Source organism: Manacus candei, unplaced genomic scaffold, assembly GCF_025592945.1.
Source record: "Manacus candei isolate 608988 ecotype Guabito, Panama unplaced genomic scaffold, ASM2559294v1 h1tg000050l, whole genome shotgun sequence".
Lineage (NCBI taxonomy): Eukaryota > Metazoa > Chordata > Aves > Passeriformes > Pipridae > Manacus > Manacus candei.
In genome coordinates, this window is record NW_026138098.1 from 3,075,663 (window position 1) to 3,094,979 (window position 19,317).

At 46.8% G+C, this 19,317-nt stretch overlaps 1 protein-coding gene across 1 annotated transcript in view; it reads left to right on the plus strand.

Moving 5' to 3' along the window:
* The window catches only part of LOC127476653 (deleted in malignant brain tumors 1 protein-like), a 37,862-nt gene that overhangs the window by 11,358 nt on the left and 7,187 nt on the right, over positions 1 to 19,317 (plus strand). The window contains exons 22-35 of the mRNA XM_051799776.1: positions 700 to 872; positions 1,274 to 1,662; positions 2,534 to 2,805; positions 10,064 to 10,375; positions 11,545 to 12,042; positions 12,244 to 12,438; positions 12,531 to 12,842; positions 13,254 to 13,376; positions 14,163 to 14,474; positions 14,934 to 14,975; positions 15,298 to 15,609; positions 16,021 to 16,143; positions 16,930 to 17,280; positions 18,562 to 18,873. Of these exons, the coding sequence (XP_051655736.1) occupies positions 700 to 872; positions 1,274 to 1,662; positions 2,534 to 2,805; positions 10,064 to 10,375; positions 11,545 to 12,042; positions 12,244 to 12,438; positions 12,531 to 12,842; positions 13,254 to 13,376; positions 14,163 to 14,474; positions 14,934 to 14,975; positions 15,298 to 15,609; positions 16,021 to 16,143; positions 16,930 to 17,280; positions 18,562 to 18,873 (3,726 nt within the window). The remainder of the gene's footprint in view (positions 1 to 699; positions 873 to 1,273; positions 1,663 to 2,533; positions 2,806 to 10,063; positions 10,376 to 11,544; positions 12,043 to 12,243; positions 12,439 to 12,530; positions 12,843 to 13,253; positions 13,377 to 14,162; positions 14,475 to 14,933; positions 14,976 to 15,297; positions 15,610 to 16,020; positions 16,144 to 16,929; positions 17,281 to 18,561; positions 18,874 to 19,317) is intronic.

Here is a 19,317-nt window from a genome sequence, read left to right on the forward strand (position 1 = left end):
TCTTGCCAACACCTGGTCAGGTCCATTATGAACTTGTCTAGCTCTGTCTCTAGAAATATTCAAAGGATGAAATACTCAAAGCTACTTCTCTGGGTGACCTGTTCCAGCACTGTCCTGCAGTCCCAATGCTAAGGTGTATCTCAAGCACACTCACAACCTCTCCAGCACAAACATTTGGCTCTCTTGTCTTTTTAACTGCTTTTCAAGAGGCTGTGTGTTGCCAGTAGGTCCTTGTTATCAGACATCTCACTCCACCAAAGGCCAAACTCTCCATGGAACCATTACTTTTCATGTCATGGACTCAGTGAAGCATCATGGAGACAGTATCAGGATCCCCTCCCAGGCAAGCTGTGTTTCTGTAAACCAGTCTGAAACTTCAGCTCTACGCCTTCCACAATATTTTTCGGATTCTTATTCAGGAAAAGCTCCCACTTCTTATCATTTTTGTGTGAGTTGTGATATAGGCTCAAGGTCTCAGCAAAAAACTATTGTAAGCTACATGTTTTTTGCCAGGGGAGTAACTGAAGGTCAGCTGAAGTATGTCAGAGACTATTGCTTCCTCATATCTAAGTCTAAAGTGTAAAAGTAAGCAGTTTGGCTTATCTCTAAATGATAGCAGGGACTGTATTTGTTGAAGTTGCAACATGCAAGCATTATCAAGTGCCTGGAACCACTAATAGTTCATATTTTCTTCCCTAGCCCTTGCGTGCTACCCAACCTCCATGCGCGCAGTTGTGGACAGACACTATCTCCAGTCACAGGGCTACTCAGTGAGGAGCATCAGCTTGCCTGACCCCAACTGTAGACCAACAATCACATCAACAATGGTTATATTCAACATTCCATACAGTGGCTGTGGCACGCAGAGACAGGTTGGTGTCAACACATTTGGGAGAGCTCTGGGCATGGAAATTTAATAGACATTTAGAAAATTGTCTTGAATTGCAAAGGGTGTAGTAGGCCCCAGGTATTCAAAACACAGAAAATAATCACATGTTTCTGGAGGCTAAAGTTTGTTAAATATTCCTATTTATCCTTTCCAGGGTTTAGGAAATCCCTGTGTCTATTTCAGAGTGGTGTTTTAGAGAACAAGAGTAGAGGGGAGAGTTAAGTGAGCAACCCCATGCAGATGCTTAGGTATTTTTGAGTATGACATGTTCTTTCTGAGTAATACTAAGACCTGGCAAATACAGAAGTTTATAGCACACACATGGTACACACAGTGAACACGACCACACGTGGTAATTTTGCACTCATTTAATGTGTCAAATAGGCCGACAGCGAAACCATCACCTACTCCAACGTGATAAAAGTGTCTGCTCCTGGTTACACCATCAAAAGGCAGAAGGACCTTCACCTCCATGTCAGCTGCAAAATGATCCAGAACACCTGGGTGCAAGTAGTGTACACGGCCAATGACATCACTGATGTCAGTGAGACCCAGTATGGCAGATACGACGTGGACCTGGCATTCTACAATTCCTCATCTTTCCTGTGGCCGGTGCAGAACTTCCCGTACTACGTTGACCTGAATCAGAATTTGTTCCTCCAAGCATCTCTTCACAGCTCTGACCAAAATCTGATAGTGTTTGTGGACACCTGCGTGGCATCACCGGATCCCAGTGACTTTAGAACCATGACCTATGAATTGATCAAAAGGGGGTAAGAACTTTCTAAGGAATTACTTTGAAAGTATATGGATACTTCTGAAAGGGCTTAATTTGTGAAAGAGGTGGTTTAGGGCCTGTGTACATTGGCTGCAATTCTCAGTACAAATACACTTCTAACAACAACCTTTTGGCAAAGCCTGAATAAAATACAGTATGACAAAGAAATGCCATTCAGAAGTTGCAGTCAAGCATTGAGATTTCACTCAAGGATCTGCACTGAGATTTCTTCTCAAGTGCAGAAATTGAGGTCTGATTTTGTTTGACAAATTTCATAAATGTATGAAATGTAGGGATGTCAATAGCTCTACACTTCCATATATCACAGTTAGAATTTTACAGCATCTTAGCTAGAACAGAAAACTGTCTACTCAAAAAGCAAAGAAGTCCCTTAGCCTTTTCTTGTTATTCTAGAAACCCAGAACATTTTGCTTAATTTTATACCAAGGTATATTGAGGCACTACAGAACATGTTTATTAAAAAAAAAAAGAAAAGTGTATTAGAATTAGTTTTGTGCTTCCAGAGTAGAAAAGGACACTTTCTCTTTCTTCAGCAACCTTCTAGGGCCTCTTTGCACACAGGCAAATGCAAAACAGGTTCTCAGCTGAAACACAGAGACCAGTAGAACCACTAGTCATTTTCCAGCTCTCCACGCTTACACAAACTTTGTTGAGCTATGAAATTTCTGTGCTGCATGCATTTAATAATCCCTCCTCTTGCTAAAAACGCGCGCTTTTCTTAATCCTTCCGATTTCTGATTTTGTATTTAACTCTGAAACCTATTGCACAAAGGTAATGCAATAGTGCTGCTATTCAAGAGAAGCTATTGGTCAGTGGCTAATCTGCTGGCTTTATGTCTCCCCAGGTGTGTTAAGGACCCTACCTACTCTTTGCACCCCTCACCGCGCGGCAGCGTCGCTCGGTTTTCGTTCAACGCTTTCTCCTTTGCTGAGCAATACCCGTCGGTTTACCTGCAGTGCGAGCTGGTGGTGTGCAGGCAGAGAGACTACTCCTCCCGCTGCTATCAGGGCTGTGTGAGTAGGCTCAAGAGGAATTCAGGTTCTTCCCAGGGACGAGTGAATGTTGTTGTTGGACCTGTGCAGCTTCGGGAAGCTCACGCTGAGAACAGGAACACTGGTAAGTTTAAATACCTTAAATAACGTAAGACTCTGTGTGTTACTGTGTGTTTGCACTGCAGTTCAGACATGAAACCCATTTATTTGCAATTCTGCTATGATTCTTATGGGATTATTATATTTTTTAATATAATATTTATATTAGTTTTACAAGCTGTTTCCTTTCTGTCATGGTTTAGATCCATTCTTTGTTCTACACAATGGCAATTGATTCAGTTCTGCAGAAAGAGGGATGAGCTATAACTCATCTCCCTGCTGGATTTATATTAATATTCCTAAACTGGCTGTGCCTGATTGGCATGTCTCTCATTCATTAATAATCAATCTCTAACTCCCCTTTGACATGTTGCTTCCCAATGCCTTGTATCCATTGTTACCACTGTCAGAAAATGGCATCTTGTGGTCTTTGAGTGTAATAATTACTGACTCTCAGATACTCTTTAATTTCTTGCCATAACCTTTTTGTGGGGCCACAGAATCATTTGCAGTAGAACAATTTGGTTTCTGATCTAACCCAGATTACAGCAGTGTAATTCAAGTTCTCTTTGCCTAATTACCTCTGAGATTAACCAGGTCAGGAAAACAAATGTAAGCCTTTCTCTTTCTCTTTCGTGCACAGAGCTTGACTCTGACATGCAGGCAAGAGGGGAGTCTCTGAGCTCAGAGCCTGCTGGCAGCTCCCACGTCCCCCTGGCTGTCACCGCCGTGGTGCTGGGAGCTGCTGCTCTTCTCACCGTGGGAGGATTTCTTTTGAAGCGTGAGCTGCAGAAACCCATCCCCTACCAGATAATGTGAGAGGCAACCCAGGCTTGCAGGTGGAAGGATATTTTCACCAGCCATCTGCTTCATTGTTTGGTTTTGCAATCAGCATGAAGGGCAACTCTTACTTGACTATTCCACTACCTTCTTGTCAGAAGAATGTCTTGTATCAAGATTACACCTGATGTTACCATGAACTGAACTTTTAAAGCAGTCTGACCTTAAAACCTAGTCCAAACATATCTAAGGTGTAAAGAAATGTTGATTCTTCCACCCTAGCATTCAAATAAGCACCTTCAATGCTGGACATTTCAGGGCATCTCAGTTGAACTCTTGGTTGAGTATCTGTCTGATTTAGGTGACTTGAGAAAGAACTTTGGCCATTGCTGATATGCAGATAAAACACCTGTGTAACACCATGAGATGCTCCGTGTAGTCCAACAAAAATGTTACTTTGCAGTAAAAAAAATCTCAGTAATGAGCCATAAGCAAAAATGCACATAAGGAAGTATTCCTGTACAGTGATCCTTACTTTGGGGGGGTATGGATCTTCCCAAGTACGTGTTTCTCTGAGTAGATGTAGGCCATTTGTAAGATTTTGCGTGGAGGATGAATATGATCAAATCTGTTAGATAAATGTGTAATAAAAGCATGAAAGAAAGTGGGGGTTTTTTTGAGTAGTACTCTTTTTTGTGTACTTGCAAACAAAGCACTTCTGTGCATGAACTCACAGCTAACACATTATCAGACTGGAAAATGTGGCTTCTGACAAAGTGACTTTTCTAAGCAACTATTGCTGCTCTTGCTCTCACACATTTCTACACCTGTGAAGTGGGGGAGAGAGAGAATGTACGTAAATTACCATAAGGAAGTGTGTCCTGTCTCTTATTCCCACGCGAAACCAAAATAAAAACAATAAAAAAAGGAAGAATTTCTTCAGAAGAAGCTACTTAATACAGGTGTAAAGGTCATTGGTGTTGATTGAGAAATGCCCTTCTTCAGACTTTCCTGTTTTCCAGCCAGCTGTGAAAGAGGTAAGTTCATTTGGAACAGCGTAATGTACTAAGTGTGAGGTGAGCCAGAGTCAAAGTAGTGACGTGTAAGGAAGGTGTGCTGTACTCCAGGGTGACATCCTGACCTGACAAGGAGGATGTGGGCAGCTCTGACAGGAATCATCATTACAGCCTGTACAATTTCTTCCTTCAAGCTGCCTTCTCCTCATGATTCCGGGCAGGCCTCTCATCACCGCTCCGTGTCGTGGACATGGGATCATACACGTAGGGACTGGCACTGCACACAGAAAGTATGAGTTTTGTTTTCCACACAGGAGCAACAAAGATTGAGGGCCCTCACCTTCCCTTTGCCTACAGGCACCTTTGAAGGGCAGAACAGGTAGGTGACCCTGCCTTTCATCTAGTCCTGTTGTGCGGACCAGAGGTTGTCCAGACTCAGGGGAGTCCAGTGATCTGCTCAGCACAGCAAGGGCTGCATTTGATGATGAGGAAAGGGTCATGCTCAAAGTACATGTGCCTGGTGAACGATGTCTCTGCCACAGACCTTCCTTCCCACCTCCTGTCCTCCCCCATTAGGGAAATCTACCAATAAATCCAGTGGTGGACAGTTCTGATCCACTTGCATCCTCACCACCGAGCAAATGCAGATCAGTTTGCAATGACATACTTCACATGACACAGGCAACAGAGCCCAAGAGGCCATCAAGTAACCAAATAAATTAGACTAAACCGCCTAACTGCATCATAATACCTTTCCTTTTTTTCAGAAGTCTGTGGCTACCCTTTTTTCAGTGCAGATACTTTCTTGTAGACACATGCAAAAGAGGATTAATCTTGTTTGTTCTTTCAGTGGTTTTCATTTTGATCTCACCAAAACCAGTATGTCTGCAAAGTGTCCTCACTTTCAGTCAGCAGAAGAGAAAGTGTTTTCAAAGCTTCTTTCACAGAGTGATGTGCTGGGAATTACCTCAAGCTGCCAGAAGACCTTAAGAACAAAAGTCTCTTACTGCAAGAGACTAACCTAACCGATGGGAAGGATGAAAACATGAACTGTAGAGTATTTGTATTAATTAATTAATTAAGATTAATTGGAACATACTATTTATCTATTTCTACATGCAGAGATTGTCTGATAATCAAGATGTCTAGAAATATCTAGATTTTTGACATTAAGAATTCATTAGTGAAGAGTGTAGTGAAGAATTAATCAATTTTGTTCTTTTACCTGGGCAGCTTAAGATGTTTTTTTACACTTGAACCACCTGGGAATCCCTTTTGTGTTCCCCTTCCTCCTCACCCTTTTCAGTCATTGCAGGAGTTTGGAGAAGGATTGGAATCCATCACTTACTGTCGCTTCACTGATTGCAGTGTTTGATTGGCCAGTCAAATATACTGGATTTTTTCTGCTTCTTGTCAAGGTGTCAAAACCAGAAGAATATGAATAGTGAATACCAGGTGTTGTGTACATATCCTCATTCATGGGTAAATGTGGTTATTTGGATAAAGAAGAAACATATTTACCCTTGTCAATGTTCACTCTCAAACCTTCCAACGTTATCTTTGGCCTCTGGTATTTTACACTTCCTTCTTCCATTCCAATAATGTTGGCCTTTGTGGAAAGGCCTTCTAGGTCATTCTCTTTCTCCTTTGGCCTTTGGTTTTCATCCTTGATGACTGTCCCTGGAAGCAATAAATTTGTATATGGCAGCAATTTTAACTTGGGATAATTCCATCCAAGAAATGATGGCTGTAGAGGTAGGAATGAGATGGAAAACAACATTCTGGCTCTTCAGGGTAGGGATGCTCATCCCCTTTTTCTTCTTAAATTGTTAAAACACAGAAAGAGAGGAAAGTAATCACTCTGACAAGAGAGTGGTGAACGAGAATTAAGAATTATTTCATGTTGTGGAAAAGCTTTGAATTCATTCTTCAAAGAATGACACAGCTGTAACTGTCACTATGCAAAATTAAACAAGGAATATATTAAGAAATTTTCTTAATAGAAAATCTGAACATTTTCCCCCTTATTTGTTGGTTCAAAGCATCAAAGGAAGTTTTAGAATAAAATTAAGTTGCAAGCTATGTAATTTTCTTAACTCTGGGCAAAATCTACTCATTTTTCTACAGTTTTTGCACAAAAGGTTATCAGCTGACCCCGATCCTCTGACACTTTTTTCTGATCTAACAGCCTCTCAGTGAATTTTGACTTGAGTTTTGGCTTGAAATTAAATGTGCCAAAAAAGAATGGGTTAATTGCGGGGGTGGAGGTGTTGACTTCAATTGCAAGATTCTTCAGAAACTCCCCAGTCACACTTCAACAGGGCCAGCAAGTCTAATCTTATTTTATTTAAAGTATGCTGAAGCTTTAGGACATTCTTGATTCCCCAGGAAGACTTGCCATACTGGTTGATAAGTCTCTTTTACTGTTTTGCTGGAAGAAGCCCATTTAAGTTTCAAGATTCTGCTACCATCCTGATAACCTGTCAAGGAATCTCACCATGAAAGAAAAATACCGAGAATCATCAGCTGGAATTGAAAGGTGTCTTTGGATAGGAGCTCATTCTTTTTTTTTTTGTACAATGAGATGATTGTGAAACCTATGGTAGCATAAATATTTCCTTCCAGGCAATGGAAAATGTTACTCTTGAGATGTTATCTTTTTGCAAAACCCAGGAAGTTACAAAATATTAAATAACAAATCAAACATATGTTTGTTTCAGATCAGAGGACTGTGGTTGTTTTATTGTTCTCCTGTAGAGAAAGAAACCTGTAGAGCCACTCCCCTTCAGAAATAGAGACTATATATTCTGAGGTCCTTTCTATCAATAGTACTTGGTAAGATGGGTACCAGTATGATTTTGACATGGCTATTCCTGTTGGGTCCAGCAGTTCTGGAGGCCAAAACAGGTAAAAACCACTTAGACTTGTTCCAGGGTGCATAAAAAAATTTAATGCTTGGAGCTTCTCTGTTGATTCCGCGAACAGAATTTAGATTCATGTTTGTATCAGTTTGGGAAAAAGGTTAAAGCAGGAATTAGAGGAAAGAGATAGCACAGTTTTGTTCTACTAAAATGATGAACTAAACACCAGATTGAATGGTAAGAACGTTTTGAACCGTTTAGTGGAGTTCATTTTGCTGTCACAGGATCATACTCGTCTTAGTGCCTTGCATCATTTCGAGAATTCTGTCTGTGAGTATGTTATGAACAAGTCATTCCTCCAGTTCCAGAAATTTGATCTAAGAATAATGAAAATGATTATTTATTTATTTATTTATTCATTTATTTTCAGTGTATATTTATTTCATAGTATATGCATGCATACACATGCTATATATTTAATATTCCTTGTATTATTTGGTTCTTCTTGGTCTTACGTACAATTTAGTGAAATATAACAAGAAGTAAAGTTTTCTTACTCTAGCACTGTGGGTGAATGATGGACATCTGAAAATAATGATAGTGAGGAAATGCTTTTAGTTGAACTTTTTTATGACCATTGAATTCTTCCTTACATGATAAGTTTCTATCTCCTAAGCGACTTGGATGACTTTTTTGAGCTAAATAGTTCTGTGTATATCTTAGAATAATTGCTGATGACTTTTCTAACCAGCCATTTAAACATTGTGATGAGAATTTATGTTGCCATCGTCCACCTCATTCAACTTTCTCCATCTGTCCTCTGCTTGCCTGCTGATGAGCCATCTCCCTTTGGCTGCTCTTCTTCTTCTCTCTGCTCTCTGCCTCTGTCTCCTGGAGCAGAGTATTTGCTGTATAATCACAGGCTTTTGTCTTTTTGATACCTTTGAAGTGTGAGGCAGGACTCAATCCATCTCACTGCATCCCCAGCTGATGGCTGTGCTCTCACAGTGATGACAGACCTTGAATGAAAGCAAATTAACCTGGTTTAGATCAGCTTTGATTTCCTAATCCCGCGCTGACTTTTTGCCAGGTTTGCTGTGTCACCTCTCAGAACTCCCGTGAGAGGGATTCAAAAATGTGCAAGTTCAAGTAGATATTTGAAGAAACAAGTCAGATATAAGTCAAGGGGCACTTTTGTAGCTTCTCCCTTTGAAATGCATACAAATCAGGACAAATTTAGTTTGGCCACTGTCTTGACTGTACTTCTAGTCCAATAACAAAGAATCAGATGCAGTGAAGAAATCATGGAGCTGTTAACTCCTGAGATTTGTTTTGCTTTCTATGACTTAGTGTTTAATAACAAGGCAAATATGCACTTGGCAGAAAAGCAAAGGATAACAAGTGCAGTGTGCATGTTTTGAATTCCAAAGTGTAAATCCTGCAAATCTTAAGTTACTGCATTTGTTTGCTCACTTACACTTGGTGGTAAAGACTTTAATAAATGTCTTCACCAAAAATGATCCTCTGAAATCAGGATTTTCATGCTGCTCAGAGCAGAACGTCTAAACAAGCCAAATCAAAGTGAAAAGCAGATGTGTTTTACCTGAATGAGTGCAGTAATCAGATGTATACGTGATAGGTTATTTCTTTATTTCAGAAATCTAATTACACTTCAATTGTATATAAGAAATAAAGCCACTGAATTCCTATTGAAATCTTTATCATCCTGTTGAGACTATTCTGTAGAACATTTGATGGAATCTGAAGGATTCATTGGGCCTAATTTGGACATCATCTTAAGGAAAGTAGTGCCCTGGTTCTCATCTTTCAGCAGTGCACAATATCCCATGAATTGTAATCTATCTGCCTGGCAGCTTTTATATGGCAGCACTATAGCAGCTCCAAGAAAATAAGTTTAGGGGAAAGACACAGTCTTGGCTGTCCAAGATGAATCTTGCTGTGTCACTCAAGTCTTGTCGATCTGCTTGAGCCACTGCTCTGATTTCCCTTCTGCACTCAGATCAACAGAGGCTTTGTATGTCACACTGCAGAGCTACACACACATGCTGGTGGGTAAGATCCAGGTTGAGGGCAGGAAAGCCAGGCTCTGCATCCCAAATTCCAGCAGGATTCAATGCAAATTGTGATGTCTCTCTGTTCTTTAGCATGAAACATTTTGACAGCAGTGAGTAAAAGTAATACATAAATATGAAATGTGTTCTTAAAACATGATATTTTCTTCCTGTTTACAAAAAGAACAAAATTTAGTGCTATTTTCTTAATACAGTTTTACTTAGCTTTCATCAAGAGACTGAAATTAAGTTTCTCTCTTTTTCTTTCCTATTATAATTTGCTTATTAGTAAGAAATGTCCTTTCTAGCTTAAATAGTTTTTGCTTAGCCTGCTTTCTGTTTTTACTGTAGCAATCTTGCATAAAACATACACAGCTGATTTTGAGATCTGGAAGAGAGGAAGGAAAAAAAGGTGTGAATAAACCTCTGTCCTTACGAGCACTTAATATTGGGCTGGGCAAGCACCTTCTAGGGCAAGAGGACAGAATACTCCTTACAGTCACTTCCATCTTATTTGTCTGACTGTTTTGTGCTCGATTCCCTCTCTCCCAAAGCTCCCTCTATCCAGCTGGTGAACGGAAGGCACCGATGCGAAGGTCGCGTTGAGATCCGCTACAGAGGACAGTCGGGGACAGTTTGTGATGATTATTGGGACCTTGCTGATGCCCAAGTTGTGTGCAGGCAGCTGGGATGTGGCCAGGCCATTGCAGCTATGGGAAGTGCATACTTTGGGCCAGGCTCTGGCAGCATCCTGCTGGACAACGTGAGGTGCAATGGGAATGAGATGTCCCTGTGGCGCTGCAATCACTCGGGATGGAGGATACACAACTGTGCCCACTACGAAGATGCTGGTGTTGTCTGTTCAGGTGTTGTCACATTTTTCTTTTCTAAACAATTTTGCTATAAATTGCACTCCATCTGTATGTGTAAGCATGGAGGTATGCAGACATTCTCCTACTAGATAATGTTTCATTCATTCGAGACTAAAAGCTATACTAGATATAGGTCCAACATTTTTTCTACTTTATTATGAAGAATTCTCTATCTGTGGAAAGGCACACTCCCTCTGAAAAGGCCTATTCACAGTAAGCACAGTCTGATCTTCCAACAACCCTGTCTTTTCACCCTGCTGACCCTGCAGAGCCAGCATGGACTCAGGTTTTCTCACCAGGGTGACATACAAACTGTGCTTACTCATCCACACAAAGCAATTTAAAGCCCCAAGGATCATATATATATTGCAATATGCAGAATATTAATTCCATCTAATCACCTGGCAGAGGCAATAAGGAAACAAGTAGAAATTAAAGTCAAAGTTATATCTGGTATCAGTTTATCAGGGAGGAATGGGGTTAGGTGAACTCTTAATGGATTCTTTATGGGCAACAGTAATTTTACAGTCACAACCCAAATTGTCATAGCTGACAATTCACTTTGCATTGTTTCAATATTTTTCAAGTTTTTTTCAAGCCTAGGTCCATTAATACCCATTCCCTTTATAAATATCCATCCATTTTGAATAGTCTGTCACCCTGTTGTTTTGTCATGCTACTTGCCCATTATTTTTTAAAATAATGTAGATAATCTGTATCTTATTTTCTCGAGATGATCGTGAACTGAGACATGGCTAATGGCAACAGTTTGCTCATAAAACAGTTTGCTCATAAAAGTTTGTTTTATGTATATATTGCAGTTTTCTCAGGGAGTAAGAGCCTGGTGGGTTGAATCCATACTAGAGGAAAATGCTACCTACACCAGTGCTTTTTAAGGCTCTTTAAGTGCCGTTTATTTACACACCAGTACCTTACCCTGCTTTCATCATCTGGAAATACCACTTCCAAGAAAAATTTTCAACTGGTTGTTAGCCACCTCCATTCTGTCCATTGACCCCAGAAAAGATGAAGTACACCATCAGAGTAATTTGCCTTGATTTCACTTTGTCCTTAAGGAACTGGGCTTGTCGGTAACACACAGATGCACCCATTGCACAAGCACAGTCCTCACTTGTGGGGTGGTTTTTCTTCTGGGTTCACAGAAGAGGCTGCTGCAGCATCAACAACCACCGTGGCACCAGTAACAGCAACACTGGAGGCAGTGTTCGAGTTGCCTCTAGTTGTTGAAACTACAACATTCCCAGAAACAACGGAATCTCTAACGGAGACAACAACCTCAGCATCAACAGAGATGACGACATCCCGAGGGGAGACAACCATGTCAGCATTAATAGCCAGCACAATGGAGACACCATCATCAGAGCCACCAACCAGCATGGTGCCACTGACCACCAGTGCAGAGCTGTCATTCTCAGAGATGACCACCACAGTGCCACTGACAACCCTAGAGACGACAACCCTAGAGACATCAACCCTAGAGACATCAACCACCAAACCACTAATGACCTCCCTGGAAGACATGTTCTCTTCACCAGAGATGACCACCACAGTGACATCTAGTTTCTCACCACTGGTGTTCACCCAGCTTGATACAACCACCACAGCAACATTGGCCACCACAGCTGAGGAGAGTAGAGCAGGTAACCCTGTCCACTGTCACTCACTGTTCTCTTTAATGTGCCTGAACTTCCTTCACAGGCATGATTGTACTGCAGGAAGATTCCTAGAATGGCAGGATAGAGCTCCTGGCTCTCTTCCTTAGTCCTCTCTTAGTGCTCCAGCTCTGCTTGTCATGTCCAGTGCCATGTCCATTGTCATTGAACTAATGACCTCCCTAACAGAGACATCCAGTGCACTGGAGACAACCACCACAACCCTACAAACCAGCACAGCTCTACCACCTTCCACAGCCCCACCAACCTCCACAGCCCTACCAACCTCCACAGCCCTACCGCTCTCCACAGCAGAGGCGTCCACCTCAACAGTGGTGATCCCCACACTGAGAACAACTACCACAGCAGAGGAGAGCACAGCAGGTGACCTTGTTCACTCTCACTCACTGGTCTCCTTAGTTACCCTCATCTCTTTTCCAAGAGTGACCCTGACCCATGGCATGTGTCCGTGCCAGGTGCCAGGCTGCGCCTGCGGGGCGGCAGGAACGGCTGCGAGGGCCGCGTGGAGCTGTACGACGGCAGCACGTGGGGCACGGTGTGTGATGACCAGTGGGACCTGCGGGATGCCCAGGTGGTGTGTCGGCAGCTGGGCTGTGGGGAGGCCCTGGGTGCCCCACACACTGCCCACTTTGGCCCGGGCTCCGGCCGCATCTTCCTGGACGACGTGCAGTGCCGTGGGGACGAGCCCTCCCTGCGGATGTGCAGGCACAACGGCTGGGGAGTGCACAACTGTGGGCACGTGGAGGATGCCAGTGTCATCTGTGCAGGTGGGTGGGTGGCAGAGACCACGGGATTTTTTGCACATCGTTCTGAGTGGGTTCCTAATTTTTCCTCTGGGAGCAGCCATGCTGACCTCCCTTGGGAGAGCCAGAGCAGGGAGGAGAGGTTGGGGTCTTCTGCTACCTGGGGCTGAAGCCCATGTCATACAAGTGCCCTGTTGTTGCCCACAGCCAGGGCACAGTAGGCTCTCCACACTTGCTGGTGAGGTGACAAAGAGCTGGATTGTGGGATTGTTTTTTGGAGAGGATGGGGCTGGACTGGGGACATGTCATGCTGATGTCTGGATGGGAGAAGGGCAGGACAGAGCTCCACACTCCCTCATCTCATTAGTCCTCCAGCTCTGCCTGTCTTGTCCTTTGCCATGTCCATTGCCACTGCACTAATGACCTCCCTAACAGAGACGTCCACCCCACTGGACATGAGCACCACAGAGCCATCCACGGTCATACCAGATGTGTCCACCCCAGCAGAGGTGACCACCACAGTTACAATGTCTGCCAGAGCAGAGGAGAGCACACCAGGTAACCCTGCCCATGACCACTCATTGGTCTCCTTAGTGCCCCTGAGATCTTCCTTCCAGACCTGATTGCATTGCAGGCAGTCTCCCTGACTTGGGCCACTCCAGTTAGGCCATTCCTGGCACCCCAGACCACAGGGATGAGGCAAGCAGAGCATGGAGAAGAGTTGGGAAAACACTAGGGGGACACTGGGGCTTGAGTCCAGGAACTCTGTAGCCATTGATGGTGAGGGAAACTATTCAAAGAGGGATTCCTTCTCACTGCAACCAAGGGCAATGCACTGGGGGAATCATTTTGCTTTGCCCCTCCAGTTCATGCATGGGGACTACCACAGCAATTTCCCACACACATTCAGGGCTTTGCAATACGACAGGAAAAAAGCAAGCTGTTACATCAAGTGTTTTGCAATTCAAGATAGGTCACTGGGGGCTCAGGGCTCCTGCCCAGGGTGCAGATGGCAAAGGTGCCATGGTCATTTCAGCTGAATCAAAAACCACCACAGGACATAAGAGGAATCACAGGACAGGGACTGCTTGCAGATGGGCTATTTTGGGGTGCCTGAAATGTGCTGGATCTGCTTGGAACCTTTTTCATTGACACCAAATGCTGAATTGTACTTTTACCTCCATCTCACTGCAAAGACAACATATTCCACAGGGAATTTCTGCCCATCACACCCATCCCTGGTCTTGCAGGGAACCTGCAGGCTCCCTGCTGTAAGAGCATATGTGGGGACAGGAGGGTGCTGGGCTGGTGGGGCTGTGACGTGGTGCCTTGTGTCCCTGTCAGGTGCCAGGCTGCGTCTGCGGGGCGGCAGGAACGGCTGCGAGGGCCGCGTGGAGCTGTACGACGGCAGCACGTGGGGCACGGTGTGTGATGACCAGTGGGACCTGCGGGATGCCCAGGTGGTGTGTCGGCAGCTGGGCTGTGGGGAGGCCCTGGGTGCCCCACGCACTGCCCACTTTGGCCCGGGCTCCGGCCGCATCTTCCTGGACGACGTGCAGTGCCGTGGGGATGAGCCCTCCCTGCGGATGTGCAGGCACAGAGGATGGGGAGTGCACAACTGTGGGCACGTGGAGGATGCCAGTGTCATCTGTGCAGGTGGGTGGGTGGCAGAGACCACGGGATTTTTTGTAATCATTCTGAGTGGGTTCTGGATGTGTCTGCTGGGAACAGCTGTGCTGACCTCCCTTGGGAGAACCAGGGCAGAAAGGAGAGGTTGGGATCTTCTGCTGCCTGGGGCTGGTAACACATGTCATACAAAAGCCCTGTTGTTGCCCACAGCCAGGGTACAGCAGGTTCTGCACGCTTCCTAGTGTAGTTGGTCAGTGAGGGGCCAAAGAGCAGGATGGTGGGATTGTTTTTTGGGAGGATGGGGCAAGACTGGAAACATGTCCGACTGGTGTCTGGATGGGGGAAAGATAGGATCCATTCTTTTTCCCCCTTTAGTCCTCCAGCTTGGCTTTTCATGTCCATGGCCATGTCCATATCCATTCCATGCACTACCACAAGCCAGCTGCATTCTCTGTCTTTTCATTCACTGCCTTTTCTTTCTTGCAGGCACTCGTCCACCCCCTCCTGCTCAATGGCCACACACAACAGGTAATTGCTGCTCACCCAGCTTACAACCAGTTTTACGCCAACCCAGCCTGGAAAGAAAAGAGAACAGAGAGGATCTGCTGGTCTGATTCTGCTCAGTGCATGACCACTGGTTCCCTCTGACCCTGACATCTCCAGGGGGCATAAATTTTCTGCCTTAGAATATAGACCACACTGAATGGATCCCTGTCCTCTCCTCGTCCCGTTGGGACTGAACCTCCTCAGGTCATGGTTACTGGGGCACAATGTCCAAGACAGCTGGGGAGGTGGGGGCTGTGGATGCCGGGCTGGAGTGACCCTGACCCATGGCATGTGTCCCTGTCAGGTGCCAGGCTGCGTCTGTGGGGCGGCAGGAACGGCTGCGAGGGCCGCGTGGAGCTGTACGACGGCAGCACGTGGGGCACGGTGTGTGATGACCAGTGGGACCTGCGGGATGCCCAGGTGGTGTGTCGGCAGCTGGGCTGTGGGGAGGCCCTGGCTGCCCTGCAAACTGCCCACTTTGGCCCGGGCTCCGGTCGCATCTTCCTGGACGACGTGCAGTGCCGTGGGGACGAGCCCTCCCTGCGGATGTGCAGGCACAACGGCTGGGGAGTGCACAACTGTGGGCACGTGGAGGATGCCAGTGTCATCTGTGCAGGTGGGTGGGCGGCAGAGACCACGGGATTTTTTGCACATCGTTCTGAGTGGGTTCCTAATTTTTCCTCTGGGAGCAGCCGTGCTGACCTCCCTTGGGAGAGCCAGAGCAGGGAGGAGAGGTTGGGATCTTCTGCTGCCTGGGGCTGAAGCCCATGTCATACAAGTGCCCTGTTGTTGCCCACAGCCAGGGCACAGTAGGCTCTCCACACTTGCTGGTGAGGTGACAAAGAGCAGGAATGTGGGATTGATTTTTGGAGAGGATGGGACTGGACTGGGGACAAGTCATGCTGATGTCTGAATGGGAGAAGGGCAGGACAGAGCTCCACACTCCCTCATCTCATTAGTCCTCCAGCTCTGCCTGTCTTGTCCTTTGCCATGTCCATTGCCACTGCACTAATGACCTCCCTAACAGAGACGTCCACCTCACTGGACATGAGCACCACAGAGCCATCCACAGCCAGAGCAGATGTGTCCACCCCAGCAGAGGTGACCACCACAGTGACAATGCCTGCCAGAGCAGAGGAGAGCACACCAGGTAATCCTGCCCATGACCACTCATTGGTCTCCTTAGTGCCCCTGAGATCTTCCTTCCAGACCTGATTACATTGCAGGCAGTCTCCCTGATTTGGGCCACTCCAGTTAGGCCATTCCTGGCACCCCAGACCACAGGGATGAGGCAAGCAGAGCATGGAGAAGAGTTGGGAAAACACTAGGGGGACACTGGGGCTTGAGTCCAGGAACTCTGTAGCCATTGACGGTGAGGGAAACTATTCAAAGAGGGATTCCTTCTCACTGCAACCAAGGGCAATGCACTGGGGGAATCATTTTGCTTTGCCCCTCCAGTTCATGCATGGGGACTACCACAGCAATTTCCCACACACATTCAGGGCTTTGCAATACGACAGGAAAAAAGCAAGCTGTTACATCAAGTGTTTTGCAATTCAAGATAGGTCACTGGGGGCTCAGGGCTCCTGCCCAGGGTGCAGATGGCAAAGGTGCCATGGTCATTTCAGTTGAATCAAAAACCACCACAGGACATAAGAGGAATCACAGGACAGGGACTGCTTGCAGATGGGCTATTTTGGGGTGCCTGAAATGTGCTGGATCTGCTTGGAACCTTTTTCATTGACACCAAATGCTGAATTGTACTTTTACCTCCATCTCACTGCAAAGACAACATATTCCACAGGGAATTTCTGCCCATCACACCCATCCCTGGTCTTGCAGGGAACCTGCAGGCTCCCTGCTGTAAGAGCATATGTGGGGACAGGAGGGTGCTGGGCTGGTGGGGCTGTGACGTGGTGCCTTGTGTCCCTGTCAGGTGCCAGGCTGCGCCTGCGGGGCGGCAGGAACGGCTGCGAGGGCCGCGTGGAGCTGTACGACGGCAGCACGTGGGGCACGGTGTGTGATGACCAGTGGGACCTGCGGGATGCCCAGGTGGTGTGTCGGCAGCTGGGCTGTGGGGAGGCCCTGGCTGCCCTGCAAACTGCCCACTTTGGCCCGGGCTCCGGCCGCATCTTCCTGGACGACGTGCAGTGCCGTGGGGACGAGCCCTCCCTGCGGATGTGCAGGCACAACGGCTGGGGAGTGCACAACTGTGGGCACGTGGAGGATGCCAGTGTCATCTGTGCAGGTGGGTGGGTGGCAGAGACCACGGGATTTTTTGCACATCGTTCTGAGTGGGTTCCTAATTTTTCCTCTGGGAGCAGCCATGCTGACCTCCCTTGGGAGAGCCAGAGCAGGGAGGAGAGGTTGGGGTCTTCTGCTACCTGGGGCTGAAGCCCATGTCATACAAGTGCCCTGTTGTTGCCCACAGCCAGGGCACAGTAGGCTCTCCACACTTGCTGGTGAGGTGACAAAGAGCTGGATTGTGGGATTGTTTTTTGGAGAGGATGGGGCTGGACTGGGGACATGTCATGCTGATGTCTGGATGGGAGAAGGGCAGGACAGAGCTCCACACTCCCTCATCTCATTAGTCCTCCAGCTCTGCCTGTCTTGTCCTTTGCCATGTCCATTGCCACTGCACTAATGACCTCCCTAACAGAGACGTCCACCCCACTGGACATGAGCACCACAGAGCCATCCACGGTCATACCAGATGTGTCCACCCCAGCAGAGGTGACCACCACAGTTACAATGTCTGCCAGAGCAGAGGAGAGCACACCAGGTAACCCTGCCCATGACCACTCATTGGTCTCCTTAGTGCCCCTGAGATCTTCCTTCCAGACCTGATTGCATTGCAGGCAGTCTCCCTGACTTGGGCCACTCCAGTTAGGCCATTCCTGGCACCCCAGACCACAGGGATGAGGCAAGCAGAGCATGGAGAAGAGTTGGGAAAACACTAGGGGGACACTGGGGCTTGAGTCCAGGAACTCTGTAGCCATTGATGGTGAGGGAAACTATTCAAAGAGGGATTCCTTCTCACTGCAACCAAGGGCAATGCACTGGGGGAATCATTTTGCTTTGCCCCTCCAGTTCATGCATGGGGACTACCACAGCAATTTCCCACACACATTCAGGGCTTTGCAATACGACAGGAAAAAAGCAAGCTGTTACATCAAGTGTTTTGCAATTCAAGATAGGTCACTGGGGGCTCAGGGCTCCTGCCCAGGGTGCAGATGGCAAAGGTGCCATGGTCATTTCAGTTGAATCAAAAACCACCACAGGACATAAGAGGAATCACAGGACAGGGACTGCTTGCAGATGGGCTATTTTGGGGTGCCTGAAATGTGCTGGATCTGCTTGGAACCTTTTTCATTGACACCAAATGCTGAATTGTACTTTTACCTCCATCTCACTGCAAAGACAACATATTCCACAGGGAATTTCTGCCCATCACACCCATCCCTGGCCTTGCAGGGAACCTGCAGGCTCCCTGCTGTAAGAGCATATGTGGGGACAGGAGGGTGCTGGGCTGGTGGGGCTGTGACGTGGTGCCTTGTGTCCGTGCCAGGTGCCAGGCTGCGCCTGCGGGGCGGCAGGAACGGCTGCGAGGGCCGCGTGGAGCTGTACGACGGCAGCACGTGGGGCACGGTGTGTGATGACCAGTGGGACCTGCGGGATGCCCAGGTGGTGTGTCGGCAGCTGGGCTGTGGGGAGGCCCTGGGTGCCCCACGCACTGCCCACTTTGGCCCGGGCTCCGGCCGCATCTTCCTGGACGACGTGCAGTGCCGTGGGGACGAGCCCTCCCTGCGGATGTGCAGGCACAGAGGCTGGGGAGTGCACAACTGTGGGCACGTGGAGGATGCCAGTGTCATCTGTGCAGGTGGGTGGGCGGCAGAGACCACGGGATTTTTTGCAATCATTCTGAGTGGGTTCTGGATGTGTCTGCTGGGAACAGCCATGCTGACCTCCCTTGGGAGAGCCAGGCAGTGAGGAGAGTTTGGGATCTTCTCTGCCTGGGGCTGGTAACCCATATCATGCAAAAGCCTTGTTGCCCACAACCAGGGCATAGCAGGCTCTGCACACTTTCTGTTGTAGATGGTCAGTGAGGGGGCAAAGAGTAGGATGGTGGGATTGTTTTTTGGGAGAATGGGGTAAAACTGGAGAAATATCAGGCTGGTGTCTGGATGGGAGAAAGATAAGACCCACTCTCTATTCCTCCTTTAGTTCTCCAGCTTGGCTTCTTATGTTCACGACCGTGACCATACCCACAACCGTGTCCATACCCATGTCAATCCACTACCACAAACCAGCTGCATTCTCTGCC